General features: G+C 50.5%; 1 protein-coding gene across 1 annotated transcript in view; it reads right to left on the bottom strand.

Moving 5' to 3' along the window:
- LOC147108195 (uncharacterized) overlaps positions 1–21,585 on the bottom strand; it is a 48,222-nt gene that overhangs the window by 9,120 nt on the left and 17,517 nt on the right. The window contains exon 4 of the mRNA XM_086005992.1: positions 19,590–19,760. Within this exon, the coding sequence (XP_085862118.1) occupies positions 19,590–19,760 (171 nt within the window). The remainder of the gene's footprint in view (positions 1–19,589; positions 19,761–21,585) is intronic.

Below are 21,585 nucleotides of genomic sequence, written 5' to 3'. Positions count from 1 at the left end.
AAGATTTAGTGCTGTTTTGGGGCCGTAGTATTTATAAGTCTTGACAGCTCTTCCTGTCAATCTTATGAATGGAGCATTCCCTGCTCCGATTGGCTCCCCATGACCCACGTGATCCCAGGGGACGCATTGAACTAACTGCACCCCTGGGATACGCAAGCACTGCGCGCCGGCAGCTGGAGCAGGCCCAGGATCGGAATCCCACTGGGGCCCACAGCACAACGGCCAGCGCGCAAGGTAAGTGCAGATTGGGGGCTTGCACCCGCGGGAAGCCCCCGACCCGAATTTCTGGGCCAAAGTAATTTTTAAAAAAACAATCACATTTTTTAAATGAGTTTAATTTACAATAAATTAAATATTGTAAACAAAACTTTAATTTTTTGAAAAAAATAATCAAAGTTTTTTACGGGGCTAAAAACAAATTTACCTTTTTTAAAAGTATTTTTAAATTATAAATATGTGAAAAATAATTTTTTTAAAACTTTTTTTCAGCCCTTATGCTAGTAAAAGCAGCTCTTATGCCTACTTTTACGAGGCGTAAGATTTCTAAGGGTTTTCTGTGGGCGGAGGTTCTCCAGAAAGCAGAACTATCCGCCCGCAGAGGCCTTTCCCAAGGGCAGGCGTCTGATCTGTCAAGAGCATTCTTGACAGAACTGAAATACCGGTTTTCCGTGCATGTACTTCGCAATAAAACTACAACATTTTGATGTTTCATTGTGTGTTCCTAATCTTGCATTTGATTGAAAGATATCAGAATGAAACTGCTGACAAATGTTTACTAGGATACTCACCACTTGTACTGAGAGGTGCTGTTGAGATGCTCGTTGATTCAGATGTCAGTGCTGGTGTAGAGCTCCCTGTAGTTGTTGCTGCTGCTGTACTTGTTGAGGCAGGAGCTGATGTCGAGGTCGGTGCTGCAGTGGTCGACTCTGTACTTGCAGTCGATGTTTCTGTTGATGCTGTTAAAGTAGTTTATGTTGTTATAAAGGCAAATAGGAAACATGGAACAACATACTCTGATTCGTGCATGAAAGACAAACTGCTATTTCTTGTTCACACTTGAGTATAATGGAGATTATTGAGAAAGATAACATAGCCAGGTTGCAGCAGCAGCAGCAATGCACCAAATGTCATGGCATTGATTCTCCCCTGCATTGTCCTAGCTGACAGAATGGGCTGGATTTTGTCAGCCTTGAGGAGGCGGGTATGGAGGCGGAACTGCCGGTAAAGTTGCAGAATCTGGTGGCGGGTGGCAAACCCGCCCCCAAAATGCCTCCATCCCCTCTTGCCAGGAGGCGGGAACCCGCCCTGCACCGGGTCCCGTCTCCTCGAGGCGGGAAAGCGATTAAAGTCTATTAACTGCCTGTTCACAGGTAGTTAACAGGCAGAAAATAGGATTATCCCTATTTTTCCTTCCGAAGTGCAGGCTTCCTTTGACCCCGGGAACCCCGCCAGGGTGTAGGAGACGAGTGGGAGGTCTGCGGGGGTCAGAGGGGTCTGAAAGTGCAATATAGAGGTGAGTGATGGGTGCAAGTGTGGAGTGGTAATATATAAGGTGAGTGTAAAGTGTTAGAAAATGTTCACTTGTGGCGGAGCCACCAAAGGACTCAGAGCGGTTGTACATAATTCCTTTAACAGCAATGTAGTTACTGTCTGTGTCTGTACCTTTAATTACACTGTTTAACTGTACTATGTCTAGTTACCTTTACAGCGCGGTTTCAACGTGATGACATCATGCCGTTAGTCACGTGATTCCCCAATGGCAGGAAGAACGTGATGACGTTATGACGTCAGCTTTCAGACCAGAGGAGCAGTCCTCGTGGAGCTTTCAATGAGAGCAAACCTGTATTTGATGTATTCCAGCAGTTTCCAGTTTAAACCTGTTTTGCTCCATTAAAGTTCGTTATTTTGATTGCCTGAGTCGAACTCAGTCTTTTCATTAGGAACCCCCGTTCCTACATTGGTGACCCCGACTTTCGTGAACAGTTTTCGCGGAAGATCTCCAGCATGGACACGAACGCCGTGACTCTGAAACTGCCACAGTTCTGGGAGCAACAGCAGGACGCCTGGTTTATCCAGGCTGAAGACCAGTTCGCCATCAGGAACATCGTCGCAGATCAGACCCGTTATTACTACGTGGTCTCTGCCCTCAACAGCGCAACTGCCTCATGGATCATCAGCCTCCTCGGTAGTCCTCCTACTGACAGCAAGTATGATACAATAAAGGCGCGGTTGCTACAGGTCTTCGGGCTCTCGAAGTCAGAACGCGCTCGCCAGCTCATCACGATGCCTGGCCTCGAGGACTCCAAACCGTCCGAGCTCATGAGCCAAATGCTCATGCTCTTGGGTGCTGAATCGGAATGCTTCCTCTTCCGGGAGCTTTTCCTCTACCAAATGCCGGAGCAGGTACAGGCTGCCCTAGCCAGATCCGACATTACAGACTGCGCCGAGCTTGCTGCCGAAGCCGATAAGATTTTCACTGTAACCCAGCAGTGCTGCGCGGCCACGAGGCGCCCATCCCCCACAGACGCGGTTCCAGCTCCTCCTGCAGCGGGCTGGTGCTCCTACCACGCCCATTTTGGCGTGAAAGCACGATGCTGCTGCTCCCCCTGCAGTTTTTCGCCCCAAAAAAACCAAAGCTCCTGCAGCGTTCCTGGCAAAGGAGGGCCGGGTCTAACGGGCGCTCCGCGATTGCGATGGGCGTCGGATCTACCGGGAAACTTCTTTATATCACCGATTCCCTTTCGGGTCAACGTTTCCTTTGTGACACCGGGGCGCAGTGTAGCATTCTACCTGTGTCGAAGCTCGCTATGCAGGCTGGGAACCACGGTTTTTCCCTCGTAGCGGCTAATGGCGCAGCAATTCGAACTTTCCGAAAGCGACGGGTCCAAGTCTGTTTCAGCGGTCAGCGCTTCTGTTGGGAATTCGTCACGGCCACAGTCTCACAGGCCATCCTACGGGCGGATTTTCTGTGTGCCAACAGCCTCCTCGTCGATGTCCGGCACCGCCAGTTGATCAACGCGGCCACCTTCCACTCGATTCCGTGCTACCACGGTACCACCATGGCACGCTCTATTGCCTGCGCTTTCCCTCCTCCGGATGACTTCACTCGGCTCCTCGGAGAGTTTCCGGAGCTGACAAGGCCCACTTTCTCCTCCTCAGCCACGAAGCATAGTGTTGAACATCATATCACCACTACTGGCTCCCCGGTTTATGCGCGGGCTAGAAGGCTCGAACCCGGCAAGCTCGCGGCTGTGAAAGCGGAGTTCGACACGATGGAGCAGCTCGGGATCATTCGCCGATCCAATAGTCCCTGGTCTTCGCCTCTCCACATTGTTCCGAAACCGGGCGGCGGCTGGTGGCCATGCGGTGACTACCGACGCCTGAACGACGCCACCACTCCTGATCGGTACCTGATTCCGCATATTCAGGATTTCTCGGCCCATTTGGCGGAAAATTCTATCTTTTCTAAAGTCGACCTCATCCGGGGGTATCACCAGGTTCCCGTGCACCCGCAAGACATCCTGAATACCACAGTCATCACCCCTTTGAGTTCCTGCGGATGCCGTTTGGCTTGAAGAATGCGGCACAGGCGTTCTAGCGCTTAATGGACTCCGTGCTCCGAGACCTAAGCTTCATCTTCGTCTACCTTGACGACATTCTCATCGCCAGTGCTAGCAAGGAAGAGCACATCTCCCATTTGTGTACCCTCTTTACGCGCCTCAGCCAGCATGGTTTAATCATCAACCCGGCCAAGTGTCAGTTCGGCCTGCAGCAGATCGATTTCTTGGGACATCGCATAACATCGGACGGCGCCGTCCCCTTAATGACGAAGGCGGAAGCGGTTACCTCTTTCCCGCGCCTGCCAACCGTCAAGGCCTTGCAAGAGCTCCTGGGGATGGTCAACTTCTATTACCGTTTCGTCCCTAAGGTGGCTCAGCTTATGCAACCCTTCTACGGGGCCCTCAAGGGCAAGTCCGGTAAGGATCCAATCAGCTGGACAGCCGAGATGGACCAGGCGTTCGTCAACACCAAGAGTGCTTTGGCCAACGCAACCATGCTGGCGCACCCACTTCCAGGTGCCACCATCGCCCTTACCATGGACGCGTCAGACTACGCCATCGGCGCAGTGCAATAGCAGTGGGTCAACGGCACGTGGCAACCGCTGGCGTTTTTCAGCCGTCAACTACGGAAAAATGAAAAAAAATATGGCACCTTCGATCAGGAGTTACTGGCCCTTTTCCTAGCCATTCGCCATGTCCGGTTCTTATTGGAAGGACGTTCCTTCACGGCTTTTGTCAACCACAAGCCTCTAACATTCATCATGGCCAAGACCGCTGAACCGTGGTCCGCTCATCAATAATGTCACTTGACGTTTATTTCCGAATTTACCACGGACATTCAACATGTGTCTGGTAAGGACAACCTGGTGGCGGATTGCCTCTCCCGTGCGACGGTCCACACGGTTCACCTGGGGATCGACTACGCCCTCATGGCTGCAGATCAGGCCTCGGACTCTGAGGTCCAATCATACAGAACCGTCCCCTCTAGTTTCCAAGCGACCGACGTCACTTTCCAGGCCACAGGCGCCACGCTCCTTTACGACGACTCCATGGGCGTTCCCCGACCTATCGTGCCGGTCGCATGGCGGCGGAAGGTGTTTGATGCCATACACGGGTTGTCGCACCCTGGGATGAAGGCTTCACCAACGGCTTATGTCGGCGAAGTTCGTCTGGAAAGGTATGCACCTCGATGCCTGTGACTGGGCTAATACCTGCATAGTCTGCCAGAAGGCCAAGGTCCAGCGTCATGTTAAAGCTCCAGTGGCTATGTTCGCTGTTCCGGAGCATTGTTTCGACCACGTGCATGTGGACCTTGTGGGGCCACTTCTGCCTTCTCAGGGTTATACTCATCTCCTCACCATGGTGGACCGCACCACTAGGTGGCCAGAGGCAATTCCTTTGGTTTCCACCACTTCGGCAGACGTCGCTAGAGCTTTCATCTCCTGTTGGGTTGCCCGTTTCGGGGTACCGGCGGACATCTCTTCCGACCGTGGGCCACAATTTTCCTCGGAGCTTTGGAACGCTGTAGCTCAGGGGCTCGGTACCAAACTTCATCGCACCACCGCCTATCATCCACAGGCGAACGGCCTTTGTGAGCGATTCCACAGGTCGCTTAAAGCAGCCCTTTGGGCCAGCCTTCAGGGTGCAGGATGGGTGGACAGACTTCCATGGGCCCTTTTGGGTCTTCGTACGGCGCCCAAAGAAGACCTGCAATCGTCCTCAGCTGAACTCGTCTACGGCCAGCCTCTCCGAGTACCAGGGGATTTCCTCCCTTCTCCTACAGAGCCGTGGTCCACCTCCCAGCAACTCGTTAGCCACCAGGAAGCGGCCAGATGCTTCGCTCCGGTGCCTACATCAAATCACGGCTTACAGAACTCCCACGTGCCAGCGGAACTGAAGAATGCTGAGTATGTATTCGTCCGCCACGACGCTCACCGGGATCTGCTCAAGCCCCCTTACACTGGTCCTTTCTGCGTCATCGAACCAGGAGACAAATCCTTTTCGGTCGACATCGGAGGAAAGCCAGATCACATTTCGGTGGACCGATTGAAGCCGGCTCACTTGGACCTGGACCGCCCAGTCGTCATCGCTCAACCGCCGAAACGTGGCCGACCGCCCGCAGCCGCCATGCCAGATCAACCAAAGCTGCCCGCCAACTCGACCATGCTCGCCGCGCCTGCTCAATCACAATCGCCTGCCAGCTCGACCATCGGTCATCAACTTCCTCTGCCAGGATATCGAAGTCGATCAGACAGACTTGTCAGACCTCCCCCTCGTCTCACTTTTTCTGTTAAAGACAATTCTGGGGAGGCGCATGTGGCGGAGCCACCAAAGGACTCAGAGCGGTTGTACATAATTCCTTTAACAGCAATGTAGTTACTGTCTGTGTCTGTACCTTTAATTACACTGTTTAACTGTACTATGTCTAGTTACCTTTACAGCGCGGTTTCAACGTGATGACATCATGCCGTTAGTCACGTGATTCCCCAATGGCAGGAAGAACGTGATGACGTTATGACGTCAGCTTTCAGACCAGAGGAGCAGTCCTCGTGGAGCTTTCAATGAGAGCAAACCTGTATTTGATGTATTCCAGCAGTTTCCAGTTTAAACCTGTTTTGCTCCATTAAAGTTCGTTATTTTGATTGCCTGAGTCGAACTCAGTCTTTTCATTAGGAACCCCCGTTCCTACATTGGTGACCCCGACTTTCGTGAACAGTTTTCGCGGAAGATCTCCAGCATGGACACGAACGCCGTGACTCTGAAACTGCCACAGTTCTGGGAGCAACAGCAGGACGCCTGGTTTATCCAGGCTGAAGACCAGTTCGCCATCAGGAACATCGTCGCAGATCAGACCCGTTATTACTACGTGGTCTCTGCCCTCAACAGCGCAACTGCCTCATGGATCATCAGCCTCCTCGGTAGTCCTCCTACTGACAGCAAGTATGATACAATAAAGGCGCGGTTGCTACAGGTCTTCGGGCTCTCGAAGTCAGAACGCGCTCGCCAGCTCATCACGATGCCTGGCCTCGAGGACTCCAAACCGTCCGAGCTCATGAGCCAAATGCTCATGCTCTTGGGTGCTGAATCGGAATGCTTCCTCTTCCGGGAGCTTTTCCTCTACCAAATGCCGGAGCAGGTACAGGCTGCCCTAGCCAGATCCGACATTACAGACTGCGCCGAGCTTGCTGCCGAAGCCGATAAGATTTTCACTGTAACCCAGCAGTGCTGCGCGGCCACGAGGCGCCCATCCCCCACAGACGCGGTTCCAGCTCCTCCTGCAGCGGGCTGGTGCTCCTACCACGCCCATTTTGGCGTGAAAGCACGATGCTGCTGCTCCCCCTGCAGTTTTTCGCCCCAAAAAAACCAAAGCTCCTGCAGCGTTCCTGGCAAAGGAGGGCCGGGTCTAACGGGCGCTCCGCGATTGCGATGGGCGTCGGATCTACCGGGAAACTTCTTTATATCACCGATTCCCTTTCGGGTCAACGTTTCCTTTGTGACACCGGGGCGCAGTGTAGCATTCTACCTGTGTCGAAGCTCGCTATGCAGGCTGGGAACCACGGTTTTTCCCTCGTAGCGGCTAATGGCGCAGCAATTCGAACTTTCCGAAAGCGACGGGTCCAAGTCTGTTTCAGCGGTCAGCGCTTCTGTTGGGAATTCGTCACGGCCACAGTCTCACAGGCCATCCTACGGGCGGATTTTCTGTGTGCCAACAGCCTCCTCGTCGATGTCCGGCACCGCCAGTTGATCAACGCGGCCACCTTCCACTCGATTCCGTGCTACCACGGTACCACCATGGCACGCTCTATTGCCTGCGCTTTCCCTCCTCCGGATGACTTCACTCGGCTCCTCGGAGAGTTTCCGGAGCTGACAAGGCCCACTTTCTCCTCCTCAGCCACGAAGCATAGTGTTGAACATCATATCACCACTACTGGCTCCCCGGTTTATGCGCGGGCTAGAAGGCTCGAACCCGGCAAGCTCGCGGCTGTGAAAGCGGAGTTCGACACGATGGAGCAGCTCGGGATCATTCGCCGATCCAATAGTCCCTGGTCTTCGCCTCTCCACATTGTTCCGAAACCGGGCGGCGGCTGGTGGCCATGCGGTGACTACCGACGCCTGAACGACGCCACCACTCCTGATCGGTACCTGATTCCGCATATTCAGGATTTCTCGGCCCATTTGGCGGAAAATTCTATCTTTTCTAAAGTCGACCTCATCCGGGGGTATCACCAGGTTCCCGTGCACCCGCAAGACATCCTGAATACCACAGTCATCACCCCTTTGAGTTCCTGCGGATGCCGTTTGGCTTGAAGAATGCGGCACAGGCGTTCTAGCGCTTAATGGACTCCGTGCTCCGAGACCTAAGCTTCATCTTCGTCTACCTTGACGACATTCTCATCGCCAGTGCTAGCAAGGAAGAGCACATCTCCCATTTGTGTACCCTCTTTACGCGCCTCAGCCAGCATGGTTTAATCATCAACCCGGCCAAGTGTCAGTTCGGCCTGCAGCAGATCGATTTCTTGGGACATCGCATAACATCGGACGGCGCCGTCCCCTTAATGACGAAGGCGGAAGCGGTTACCTCTTTCCCGCGCCTGCCAACCGTCAAGGCCTTGCAAGAGCTCCTGGGGATGGTCAACTTCTATTACCGTTTCGTCCCTAAGGTGGCTCAGCTTATGCAACCCTTCTACGGGGCCCTCAAGGGCAAGTCCGGTAAGGATCCAATCAGCTGGACAGCCGAGATGGACCAGGCGTTCGTCAACACCAAGAGTGCTTTGGCCAACGCAACCATGCTGGCGCACCCACTTCCAGGTGCCACCATCGCCCTTACCATGGACGCGTCAGACTACGCCATCGGCGCAGTGCAATAGCAGTGGGTCAACGGCACGTGGCAACCGCTGGCGTTTTTCAGCCGTCAACTACGGAAAAATGAAAAAAAATATGGCACCTTCGATCAGGAGTTACTGGCCCTTTTCCTAGCCATTCGCCATGTCCGGTTCTTATTGGAAGGACGTTCCTTCACGGCTTTTGTCAACCACAAGCCTCTAACATTCATCATGGCCAAGACCGCTGAACCGTGGTCCGCTCATCAATAATGTCACTTGACGTTTATTTCCGAATTTACCACGGACATTCAACATGTGTCTGGTAAGGACAACCTGGTGGCGGATTGCCTCTCCCGTGCGACGGTCCACACGGTTCACCTGGGGATCGACTACGCCCTCATGGCTGCAGATCAGGCCTCGGACTCTGAGGTCCAATCATACAGAACCGTCCCCTCTAGTTTCCAAGCGACCGACGTCACTTTCCAGGCCACAGGCGCCACGCTCCTTTACGACGACTCCATGGGCGTTCCCCGACCTATCGTGCCGGTCGCATGGCGGCGGAAGGTGTTTGATGCCATACACGGGTTGTCGCACCCTGGGATGAAGGCTTCACCAACGGCTTATGTCGGCGAAGTTCGTCTGGAAAGGTATGCACCTCGATGCCTGTGACTGGGCTAATACCTGCATAGTCTGCCAGAAGGCCAAGGTCCAGCGTCATGTTAAAGCTCCAGTGGCTATGTTCGCTGTTCCGGAGCATTGTTTCGACCACGTGCATGTGGACCTTGTGGGGCCACTTCTGCCTTCTCAGGGTTATACTCATCTCCTCACCATGGTGGACCGCACCACTAGGTGGCCAGAGGCAATTCCTTTGGTTTCCACCACTTCGGCAGACGTCGCTAGAGCTTTCATCTCCTGTTGGGTTGCCCGTTTCGGGGTACCGGCGGACATCTCTTCCGACCGTGGGCCACAATTTTCCTCGGAGCTTTGGAACGCTGTAGCTCAGGGGCTCGGTACCAAACTTCATCGCACCACCGCCTATCATCCACAGGCGAACGGCCTTTGTGAGCGATTCCACAGGTCGCTTAAAGCAGCCCTTTGGGCCAGCCTTCAGGGTGCAGGATGGGTGGACAGACTTCCATGGGCCCTTTTGGGTCTTCGTACGGCGCCCAAAGAAGACCTGCAATCGTCCTCAGCTGAACTCGTCTACGGCCAGCCTCTCCGAGTACCAGGGGATTTCCTCCCTTCTCCTACAGAGCCGTGGTCCACCTCCCAGCAACTCGTTAGCCACCAGGAAGCGGCCAGATGCTTCGCTCCGGTGCCTACATCAAATCACGGCTTACAGAACTCCCACGTGCCAGCGGAACTGAAGAATGCTGAGTATGTATTCGTCCGCCACGACGCTCACCGGGATCTGCTCAAGCCCCCTTACACTGGTCCTTTCTGCGTCATCGAACCAGGAGACAAATCCTTTTCGGTCGACATCGGAGGAAAGCCAGATCACATTTCGGTGGACCGATTGAAGCCGGCTCACTTGGACCTGGACCGCCCAGTCGTCATCGCTCAACCGCCGAAACGTGGCCGACCGCCCGCAGCCGCCATGCCAGATCAACCAAAGCTGCCCGCCAACTCGACCATGCTCGCCGCGCCTGCTCAATCACAATCGCCTGCCAGCTCGACCATCGGTCATCAACTTCCTCTGCCAGGATATCGAAGTCGATCAGACAGACTTGTCAGACCTCCTCCTCGTCTCACTTTTTCTGTTAAAGACAATTCTGGGGAGGCGCATGTGGCGGAGCCACCAAAGGACTCAGAGCGGTTGTACATAATTCCTTTAACAGCAATGTAGTTACTGTCTGTGTCTGTACCTTTAATTACACTGTTTAACTGTACTATGTCTAGTTACCTTTACAGCGCGGTTTCAACGTGATGACATCATGCCGTTAGTCACATGATTCCCCAATGGCGGGAAGAACGTGATGACATCATGACGTCAGCTTTCAGACCAGAGGATCAGTCCTCGTGGAGCCTTCAATGAGAGCAGACCTGTATTCGATGTATTCCAGCAGTTTCCAGTTTAAACCTGTTTTGCTCCATTAAAGTTCGTTATTTTGATTGCCTGAGTCGAACTCAGTCTTTTCGTTAGGAACCTCCGCTCCTACACACTTACCTTTGTTTCTGTCTACAGCCTTCAGCCGCTGTGGAGCCAGAGTCCCGGCATCTCCATTGCAGATATCACAGACTGGCTGTTGGATCCTCGGAACCAACCGCCAGGTGATTTCTGCAAAGTTGAAAGGCTTGATGAGTCCTGAATACAAGGGGCTGGATTTTGTCAGTGTGGGCGGGCTGGAGCGTGTCAGGTGGAAATCGTGCAAGGACCTCGACTCCTAATTGAAGTGCTGAAAAAGTGGGATTTTCTCCTAATTGGCCAATTGATTTCCTGCATGTGGGAACCCCTGGCCCAATGAGTCTTTTCAGACAGAAAGTCGCCTCCGATGACATCATCAATGCTGCTGGATTTAAGGCCTGCAAGCAGCCTTGCTTCTTCTGGAGACTGCAACCTTTATGGCCATTGCTGTCTTCACCTTCTTCATCAACTGTGCCCAGCAGTAGGCCAAAGTGTGCTCCACGCTTCGATGAGCCCTATCTCCAAGCTCTAGTGGAGGGAGTGAGATCCAGGAAGGAGGTGCTGTTCCCTTCCTCAGGGAGAAAAAAGCCACCCCAGCAGACGAAAGCTGTGTGGCTGCAAGTGGCCCAGGAGGTCAGCTCCATCTCGCTGAGCCGCAGAACCTGGCTGCAGTGCAGGAAGAGGTTTCATGATTTTCTCCGAACAGGAAAAGTGAGTATGACTTTCCCATCACCCTCAATCTGATCCCCATCGCCTCTCCTCACCAGCACTCCACTTTGCCAACCTCTTCCTCCACATCCCACTTGACACTTACATCCCTGCACCCTTACCCATTCCCTCTCTCTCTAAGGTCACATTCACTTAAGTATTTGACCATGCAGCCCTCACACTCCCTATCACTGTGATGCCATGACAACAACAACTCTCAGCACACAGGGAGGGTCCTTTGTATCCTTTTAAGCATCTATGCTATGGATTCTCTACACTCACTCCTTCATTCTCATTCAAACTCCACTTGTGTCTCTCATTGCAGGAAAAGAGAGCCCACAATAAGAGGGAAAGAACAATGACCAGAGGAGGGCCACCCTCAGTAGTCCAGCTCACCCCCTGAAGGCGGCCCTGGAGATCGCTGGAATTGAGGAGGATTCCCAAGTGGGGGACGGACAGATGGGCGCATCGCAGCAAGCTGGTGACAGAATAGTTTGGCATCTCTCTCATTGACATTGCATGAGTCACTGATAATGAATCTGATGCTCTAACAGATTGACTTATGATCATCTGCACAATTCAATGTTCATGTAACCTTCACCTCACATCTCTAACTCTTTTGTTTACTCCACCAAAGGACCATCGAGAGCCCCCATCCCCACTGCGGAGGAGGAAGAGCCTGAGCTTCCAGACTCCTCAGAGGAAGCTGCAACCTCTGAGGGCGCAGCGTCAGCAGAATTCAGAGCACCCAGCACCAGCACAGACACTCACACCTCGGTGGGACCTTCGCGAGATATAGTGTTGTCACCTGGTGTATCACAGCTCACAAGTGACCATCAGCAGATGCTGGAGACAGGGACAGCAGTGGAGAGTCCTCATCTGAGGGCGCAGGACTCTGCCAGCTCGGCTCAGCTGCATGTCGACCCTGTGCCTCCAGGTCCATCCAGAACGAGAGCGGTGCTGGAACTCCTGGAACAGGTGCGGGAGTCTCTGGCAGGTTTTGTCTCCAGGGTTGCTGCGAGTGTGGAGCGAATGGAGGAGTCCATCGCGAACATGAGCAGAGCCTTTGTAGAGGCATTGGCGCATGAATGCATCACTGTGGAAAGGATGGCAACCTCCGTGGAAAGGATGGCTACCTGCGTGGTAAGGATGGCTACCATAGAGGAGAGGATGGCTACAGTAGAGGAGAGGATGGCTACGGCCATGGAGGAGCTTAGTCGCCAGGGTATGGAAAACATGGTAATTGTTCAGAATAGACTGACATCTCTTGAGGAGCGATGGTCAGCTATTGAGCAAACAAACCAGACCTCCATGCAAGTCCTCTGGAGTAGGACTTCCAATGCAGAAATGGGTCCTCATGGCCCCCCTGCAGTGCAGGAAGGTGCTGTCCAGCCACTTGCTAGCTCTGAAGTGGGGCTGACCCATGAGAGGGATGATGGTGGCATACAACAAGGAAGTGGGGGCTCCTCTCCAAGCGCTCACATGACCATGCCACTGCAGAGCCCTCGGTCAGAGCCCCACCAGATCCCCACCCAACTGAGATCGGCGTCTCAACCCCTGCACAGCCGCAGGAGCAGCAGACTGTTGCCGAGCCCTCACAGGTTCGCAACCCCACAGGACGCCCGCCAAAGGTGACGAGACAGGAGCAGCAAGAAAGTGAGCAAGGGGCCTCCACATCTGCTGAAGCCACAGGGGAAGCACAACGTAGGAGCACGCGTAAGAGGAAGATAATGCACAAGTCATCACAAGGGTTGTCACTTGGGTGTAATGTTGTGTTAATTTTGAGAAGCTTATTGTCATAAAAAATTCTGATTATTGTCATAAAAAATACAGCTTATTGTCATAAAAAATTCTGATGGCAAACTGTTGCAGTTGTGCTGTGTGTCATTTCGCTAATGGGACTTCCACATTGAGGGCTTAGGGCGACTTGCAATTGTCAGTATGGTGGTCAGAGTGAGAGGAATCCGCAGGTTCTTGTCCATTGTCGATGCTCTGGTAAGAAGGTGCGAAGCGAAACTGTTTGATTGTGCAGGCTAAGCAAATGTGACCAACATGAGTGCGTCCCTTGCATCCCGGGCAGCAATATGGTGACACTCTGGCGCCTTCTGGCCGGTGCATCTTCAGGTGGGTGACTAGCAGCTTGGCGCTCCTGTTGATGTTCCTGCTGTTGGTGCTGCTGTTGCTCATGGTTCTGCTGCAGCCACAGCTGGTCTTCATCCGAATCTGATGTCCAGGAGGAAAGGAATTAAATGGTCGGCATGCTTCTGGTATATGCCTCAGTTGAGGAAGCGCTTAGTCAAGGTGGGGAGAGGGGTTTCCCAGGAGGTCACACTGGAGATGGGTGTCAGGCTCCAAACTTCCACAACACTGAGTATGCCTGCTAAATGTTCCCCCAGACCTGGAACAACAAAGTTCTGCCACCTGCAAATGATCATTGGTGAAAACTCCTTTGTAATGGTGGAGCTGCAGCTGTTCGTAAGCAATCCACTAGTGAGGCTGCCAGGATTACCGGGCATGTTCCAGAGGAGGCGTGTAGGATGGGGGAAATGTGTTAAAATCAGAAAGGCCTCTCAAAATGGGATTATAGAGGCAATTAAGTGGTTGTTAAGGGCCTTAAGAGTCTTGGAGGCGGGATGGAAAGTGGGTCAGAAAACACGCACTTGGGAAAATTGCTCGGAGGCGGGCTGGAGGCAGCAACAGGCCCGCCCGCCAGTTTTGGCGATTTTAACAACTCGCACGCCTCCAAACCCGCATCCTCGGGGCTGGGAAAATCGAGGCCAAGGTCTCATCAAACCACACAGAATGTCAGTGTTTGATAGCTTCACAGAGCTGTCAAACAATGACATTTCTTCTTTGAAAACCTCTTAACAGGTGGTACGTCATACGTTGATGTGCTCTGACACTGACTGCCCCTAATTGGCCTGCAGAGCCCGCTGGGCGGGCTTAACAAGGTCAATCAGGAGGGTTGTGAATCTTTGGAATTCTCCGCCCCAGAGGCCTGTGAATGCTAAGTCTTTGAGTATATTCAAGGCTGAGATAGATAGATTTTTGGACTCTCGGGGAATCAAGGGATATGGAGATCGGGTGGGAAAGTAGAGTTGAGGTCGATGATCTTCCATGATCTTATGGAATGGCGGAGCAGGCTCGAGGGGCCGTATGGCCTACTCCTGCTCTTATTTCTTATACTCTTACGTTACCACTTGGGTATAATGGGAATTTCTCAGGAAAAGATAACATAGCCTGGTTGCAGCAGCAGCAATGCAACAAATGTGATGGCACATGATTCTCCCCTGCAGTGTTCTAGCAGGCACAATAAAACTACAACATTTTGATGTTGTTTCATTATGTGTTCCTAATCCTGCATTTGATTGAAAGGAATCAGAATGAAACTGCTGATAAAGGTTTACAAGGATACTCACCAGTTGTACTGAGAGGTGCTGTTGAGATGGTCGTTGATTTAGATGTCAATGCTGGAGTAGAGCTCCCTGTAGTTGTTGCTGCTGCTGTGCTTGTTGAGGCAGGAGCTGATGTCGAGGTCGGTGCTGCAGTGGTCGACTCTGTACTTGCAGTCGATGTTTCTATTGATGCTGTTAAAGTAGTTTATGTTGTTATAAAGTCAAACAAATAACTTAGAACAACATACTATGATTTGTGGATGAAAGACAAACTGCTATTTCTTGTTACCACTTGGGTATAATGGAAATTTGTCTGAAAGATAATGGCCCGTATTTTCCGATCGGAGGCTTCCTGCGTGCGGAGGCCTCCGATCTGGAAAAAGTCTACCAACTTACCTGAGGCCTCCCGAGGTGCGTACACTTCCGCTTCTGGGCCTCTCCAAACTCGAAATGCGCAGGGCCTACGTATCCCAGAGGAGCATGCGGTTTGCAAGCGTCTCTGGGATCACATGGGGCCAGGGGAGCCAATAGGAGAAGGGAATCTCCCTTCATACATATTATGTCCGTGTATAATTGAGACACGGACTGCAGGAGTTGATTATAACAAGTCTTTACTGAATGGAGACAACCTGGAAACTGAAACTACAGAAGCCTGCTAGGGCCTTTTATACAGGGGTGGTCACTGCCGGTACTGCAGTCTGAGACCAGTTATTCCCTTAAAGGTACATACACAACAATTCCTCCCCTTTTAGATAAACAGTACATAACATTCATTTAACAACTAAATAATAACTAATTACAATTACAATTACGGTTGCTAGATACATTGGTTGAAGTTAAGCAATTATAAGTTCAGCCTTTGAGGAGGCTTCCTGATTCTGTCTGGATAACGTCTCTTTGGGGTATCAGGTTCTTCTGGCAAGGTTGAGTCGGGATCAATGTCATTGTTTGGTTCGTCTGCTTCCAATATCACCGATTCTGCGGTAGATGCAATTGGTACTTCGGTTTCATCGCCAGGTGTATCAGATCGTGGTGTGGAGTTGACGTTTTCCAGTGACTCTAGAATCTGGTCAGCATGGCATCTTACAATGCTCTCTCCAACGTCCACGGTATACATCAGAGGTCCTTGCCGTGTACAGATCGTTCCTGGCTGCCATTTCTCTGTGCGGTAGTCCAGGGCCAAAACTGGTTGACCTATCTTAAAACTCCTGGTCGGCCTTTCATTCATATCCTGAAACTGCCTGTTCGCCACATCTCTTCTGATGTTTGGCTTAACCAAATCCAAGCGGCATCGTAGTCTTCGATTGAAGAACATCATGGCTGGAGTTTGGTTGGTAACCGCATGTGTCGCATTCCGGTAGGCAAACAAGAAGTTATCCACCTTGTGTTGTAGGGGTATATCTTAATTACACATTGCCTTGATAGCCTTCTTGAATGTTTGAACAAACCTCTCGGCCAATCCATTAGTGGCTGGATGATATGGGGCGGATGTGTAATGCTTAACACCATTGTTCTTTAAGAACCTCCGGAACTCTTCAGACACAAACTATGGTCCATTGTCAGAGCAAATCTGTTCAGGCAGCCCATTCCTGGCGAATATGGTTCGTAAGACTGTGATAGTTTTTTCTGTGGTGGTTGAGGGCATTTTTATTACCTCTGGCCATTTTGAATGTGCATCCTCCGCAATTAAAAACATCAAGCCCATAAAGGGACCAGCAAAATCAATGTGCACCCTTTGCCATGGAGATGAGGGCCACTCCCATGGATGTAGAGGGGCTTGTGGTGGGGCGTTTTGGACCTTCTGGCATCCTGTACAGCTCTTGGTCATCTCTTCGATTTCTCTATCGATTCCCGGCCACCACACAAACGCTCTGGCTAAGTTCTTCATTTTTACCCCTCCCAGATGACCCTCATGAAGCTCATTGAGCACTCTATCCTTCAATTTGGGTGGAATTACTACTCTGGATCCACACATCAAGGTTCCTCTGCACACTGACAGCTGTTCTCCTCTCGGCGAGAATGCTGGCAGCAGTGGTTCGCCATGTGCTGGCCATCCCTTCACTGTTAAATCATAGACCCAGGAGAGTGTCGGGTCATTTCGTGTTTCCTTTTCTATGTTTGCATTCGTCACAGGGAGACATTCGACTATGGTCGAGTGGAATATCTCCACTGGATCCACTGCAAGTTCTTCTTCCACCGTCGGCAACGGTAGGCGCGATAATCCATCAGCATTCCCATGCTGTTTAGTTCCTTTGTACTCGATGTCATATTGGTGTGCCCCTAGGAAAAGGGACCACCTCTGCAGCCGTTGTATTCGACAGGCACCCTTATTTTTCCTCTGGGGTATACTTTTTGCCCCGTATACATCCTCAAGACAATGGATGTCTCTCTCAAGGGTATGTGTGAGAATAGCCGCTCGTAGTCTCGTTGATTCATGACGGTTAGAGCTGATCCTGTATCCAATTCCATTTTGACTTGGGACCCTGCTATCGTGAGGGTGACCCAAATGGTTCGGTGATCCTCTTTTGCGATTACGTTGTGAAGTTTGAGACAGCTTAGTCTCTTGTTCCCGGATTCATTATCGCTCATCTGGTCTTCGGAACTACTGTCCGTCATCTTTTGTACTTTCCTGTACAGTTCCTTAGTAGCCTTTTTGTTGTCGTTGGTCTTCTTCCCAGACCTGCAAACTCGTGCAATGTGTCCCATCTTTCCGCATTGCCTGCATATTTTGTCCTTGGACCAGCAGTCCTTCTGGTCATGGTTTGTTCTGCCGCAGCGATAACATTTTGCAAATCCCCATGTCATTTCGTGGGTGCCGTATTCCTGTGGCTTTTGTTGTATTTCCACAGCTCCCCTTGCTGCTGCTTCGTACGATACTGCTACGCTGAAAGCCTTATCTAGCGTCAGCTCTTTCTCTGAGAGTAACCTCTTCTGGGTTCCTTCACTCAGGAGTCCACAGACAAATTTGTCCCGTAAGGTATCTGCCAGTCCTGCTCCGAACTGGCAGTGCTTTGATAGCTTGCGTAGTTCCGGAAGGTAATCAGCATTGCTCTCATTTTTATGCTGATTTCTCCTGTGGAATTTAAATCTTTCTGCTATCAGCAGTGGTGTAGGATTTAGGTGTTCCTGTGGGATAGCAACAATTTCGTTAAAACTCTTCACCTTCGGTTTGGCTGGAGTAATCAGGTCCCGCAATAGGCCGTACGTTCTTGCGCCCATTAAAATTAGCAATACCGATGCCTTTTTCTCATCGGCTATTTCGTTTGCCTCGCAATATACCTCGACTCTTTCCACATACCTGGTCCAGTCTTCTATTGCATTATCGAAGGCAGTGATATAGCCAGTCTTTGGCATCTTGAAAATCTAAGATGGCGCCTCCCGCGCTTTGCCTTCTTCCCCAATTTAACAAAATGGCGCCTCCCGCGCTTTGCCTTCTTCCCCGTTGGATTAAGATGGCGCCTCCCGCGCTTCTGTCTTCTCCGCTGTTGCTAGCGCTGTTGCTGGCGTTTTATGCCTTGATGGCGATGCCCTATGGTCTTCGCGCACTTCCCCCCGCGCTGCTGCTAATGCCGCTCTCCGCGGTTTCCGTGGCAAGCTGCAGCTCCTCGCGGCTTTCTGCGCGTTTAATTTTTTTAATTTTTTTTTATTTCCCCGTCGTCGGAACAACCCTGCGGGTCTCTTGCCTCCCTCTTCTTGGGTCTGTACGCTGCCCGGCTTCGTAGCACCGGCTGCGCCCTGTGTGCTCCACCCTCTCTCTCTCTCTCCTCTTTCCGACAACGCTGCTCGGCCCCGTTGCAAGCCACCCGCTCGAACTCTAGACCGCCGCAGCCCAGGAAGGATCAGTGTACTACCTGCCACCAGCCCGATTAGCTGAAGCACCATCGACAGGATAACCAAGCCCCGCTCTCGACAGCCTCTCCTGCAAATCTTCAACTCCGCTGACTCAGAGGCGGATGCCCATGGTCGACGCCCATTTCTTTCTTCCTTCTGGCCTCGACCTCTGATAACTTCGCTTCAGGGATGGATCCCCATGAGGTGGTGCAGATTGTAGGTAAGTTCGTATCTGCTCGTCAGCAGTATTATGTCCGTGTATAATTGAGACACGGACTGCAGGAGTTGATTATAACAAGTCTTTACTGAATGGAGACAACCTGGAAACTGAAACTACAGAAGCCTGCTAGGGCCTTTTATACAGGGGTGGTCACTGTCGGTACTACAGTCTGAGACCAGTTATTCCCTTAAAGGTACATACACAACAATACACTTGACAGATAGACCTGCCAAATATATGAATGGAGATCACCCCAAAAACACAGTAAAACATAAAATAAATTTTTAAAAAACCATCGCGTTTTTAAAATGAGTTTAAATTACAATAAATTAAATATTTTAAAAAATTTAATGTTTTGAAAAAAAAATCAACGTTTTTTACAAAACCAAAAATAAATTTATCTTTTTTAAAGGTATTTTAAAATTATAAATGAGTGAAAAATTATTTTTTAAACTTTTTTTCAACTCTTATGCTGGCAAAAGCAGCTCTTACGCCTGCTTTAACCAGGCGTAAGATTTCTAAGGGTTTTCTGCAAGCGGAGGTTCTCCAAAAAGCGGAACTATCCACCCGCAGAGGCCCTTCCCCAGTGCAGGCGTCCGATCTGTCAAGAGCATTCTTGATAGATCGGAAATACCGGTTTTCAGTGCATGCGCTTCGCATGCCTGAAACCAGCATTTACGATGTCGCTACGAGTGTGTACACAGCTCGTACACACCCGTAGGCATCAGAATATGCAGGCCAACATAGCCAGGTTGCAGCAGCAGCAATGCTCCAAATGTGATGGCACATGATTCTCCCCTGCATTGTTCCAGCAGACAAAATAAAACTACAACATTTTGATGTTCTTTCATTATGTGTTCCTAATCCTGCATTTGATTGAAAGGAATCAGAATGAAACTGCTGATAAACGTTTACAAGGACACTCACCACTTGTTGTACTGAGAGGTGCTGTTGAGATGCTCGTTGATTCAGATGTCAATGCTGGAGTAGAGCTCCCTGTAGTTGTTGCTGCTGCTGTGCTTGTTGAGGCAGGAGCTGATGTCGAGGTCGGTGCTGCAGTGGTCGACTCTGTACTTGCAGTCGATGTTTCTTTTGTTGCTGTTAAAGTAGTTAATGTTGTTATAAAGTCAAACAAATAACTTAGAACAACATACTATGATTTGTGGATGAAAGACAAACTGCTATTTCTTGTTACCACTTGGGTATAATGGAAATTTGTCTGAAAGATAATGGCTCGTATTTTCCGATCGGAGGCTTCCTGCGTGCGGGGGCCTCCGATCTGGAAAAAATCTATGATCTTACCTGAGGCCTCCCGAGGTGCGTACACTTCCGCTCCTGGGCCTCTCCAAACTCGAAATGCACAGGGCCCACGTATACCAGAGGAGCATCTGGTTCGCAAGCGTCCCTGGGATCACGTGGGCCATGGGGAGCCAATAGGAGAAAAGCATCTTCCTTCATACACTTGACAGATAGACCTGTCAAATATATGAATGGAGATCACCCCAAAAACACAGTAAAACAGAAAATAAATGTTAAAAAAGCTATCACGTTTATAAAATGAGTTTAAATTAAAATCAATTAAATATTTTAAACAAAATTGAACTGTTTGAAAAAAATAATCAAAGTCTTTATGGGGCTAAAATAAACTTATCTTTTTCAAAATTATTTAAAAATTATAAATGAGTGAAAAATAATTTTTGTTTACCTTTTCTCAACTCATATGCTGGTAAAAGCAGGCCTTACGCCTACTTTTACCAGGCGTAAGATTTTGAAGGGTTTTCTGCAGGCGGAGGTTCTCCAGAAAGTGGAACTATCCGCCTGCAGAGGCCCTTCTCCAGGGCAGGCGTCCGATCTGTCAGGAGCATTCTTGATAGATCAGAAATACTGGCTTTCGGTGCATGCGCTTCGCATGCCTGAAACCAGCATTCACGATGTCCCTATGGGTGTGTACACAGTTCGTACACACTCCTAGGCATCGGAATATATGGGCCAATATAACCAGGTTGCAGCAGCAGCAATGCTCCAAATGTGATGGCACATGATTCTCCCCTGCATTGTTCTAGCAGACACAATAAAACTTAAACATTTTGATGTTCTTTCATTATGTGTTCCCAATCCTGCATTTGATTGAAAGGAATCAGAATGAAACTGCTGATAAAGGTTTACTAGGATACTCACCACTTGTTGTACTGAGAGGTGCTGTTGACATGGTCGTTGATTCAGATGTCAGTGCTGGAGTAGAGCTCCCTGTAGTTGTTGCTGCTGCTGTACTTGTTGAGGCAGGAGCTGATGTCGAGGTCAGTGCTGCAGTGGTTGACGCTATACTTGCAGTCGATGTTTCTGTTGATGCTGTTAAAGTAGATTATATTGTTATAAAGGCAAATAGAAAACATGGAACAACATACACTGATTTGTGCATGAAAGACAAAGTGCTATTTCTTTAACCAAGTGTCTAATGAAGGTGAGGAACTTAACATCTATTTATCTATATATATAAATAAAAGGATACATCTGTCTGTCATTCCATCTGTCTGTCTGTCTGTCTGTCTGTCTGTATTGTATAAACTCGAAAGTTATGGAGCGTACCTACATGTGTGTTACATTAAAAGAATGCTTACAATTCCAGAACCGTCATAAGCATATGTACGTTTCGGCGAGACAAAAATTGCGCCCGCGGTATCCAAAAAACGTGCAACATTCCGCTCATTAGCATCGAGTGACGTCGAGGTCGACCAATCGTACGGTTGAGCGACCCGACGGTCGACCAATCGCTGCATGGCGGGGGCGGGTTCCTGGCGCGTGCGGGCGGGCAATCCAAGAGTCGAGTGACGGGACGATTGACCAATCCTACGCTTCGGTGACCTGACGGTCGACCAATCGGTGCGTGTGTGGGCGGGCCTTATCGTTCTGAACCGAGGTGAGT

Source organism: Somniosus microcephalus, chromosome 13 (genome assembly GCF_052327205.1).
Source record: "Somniosus microcephalus isolate GS21.2 chromosome 13, FLI_Smic_1.0, whole genome shotgun sequence".
Taxonomy (NCBI): Eukaryota; Metazoa; Chordata; class Chondrichthyes; order Squaliformes; family Somniosidae; genus Somniosus; species Somniosus microcephalus.
The sequence above is the reverse complement of the archived record's forward strand: the minus strand, read 5'-3'. Positions and strand labels throughout refer to the sequence as shown.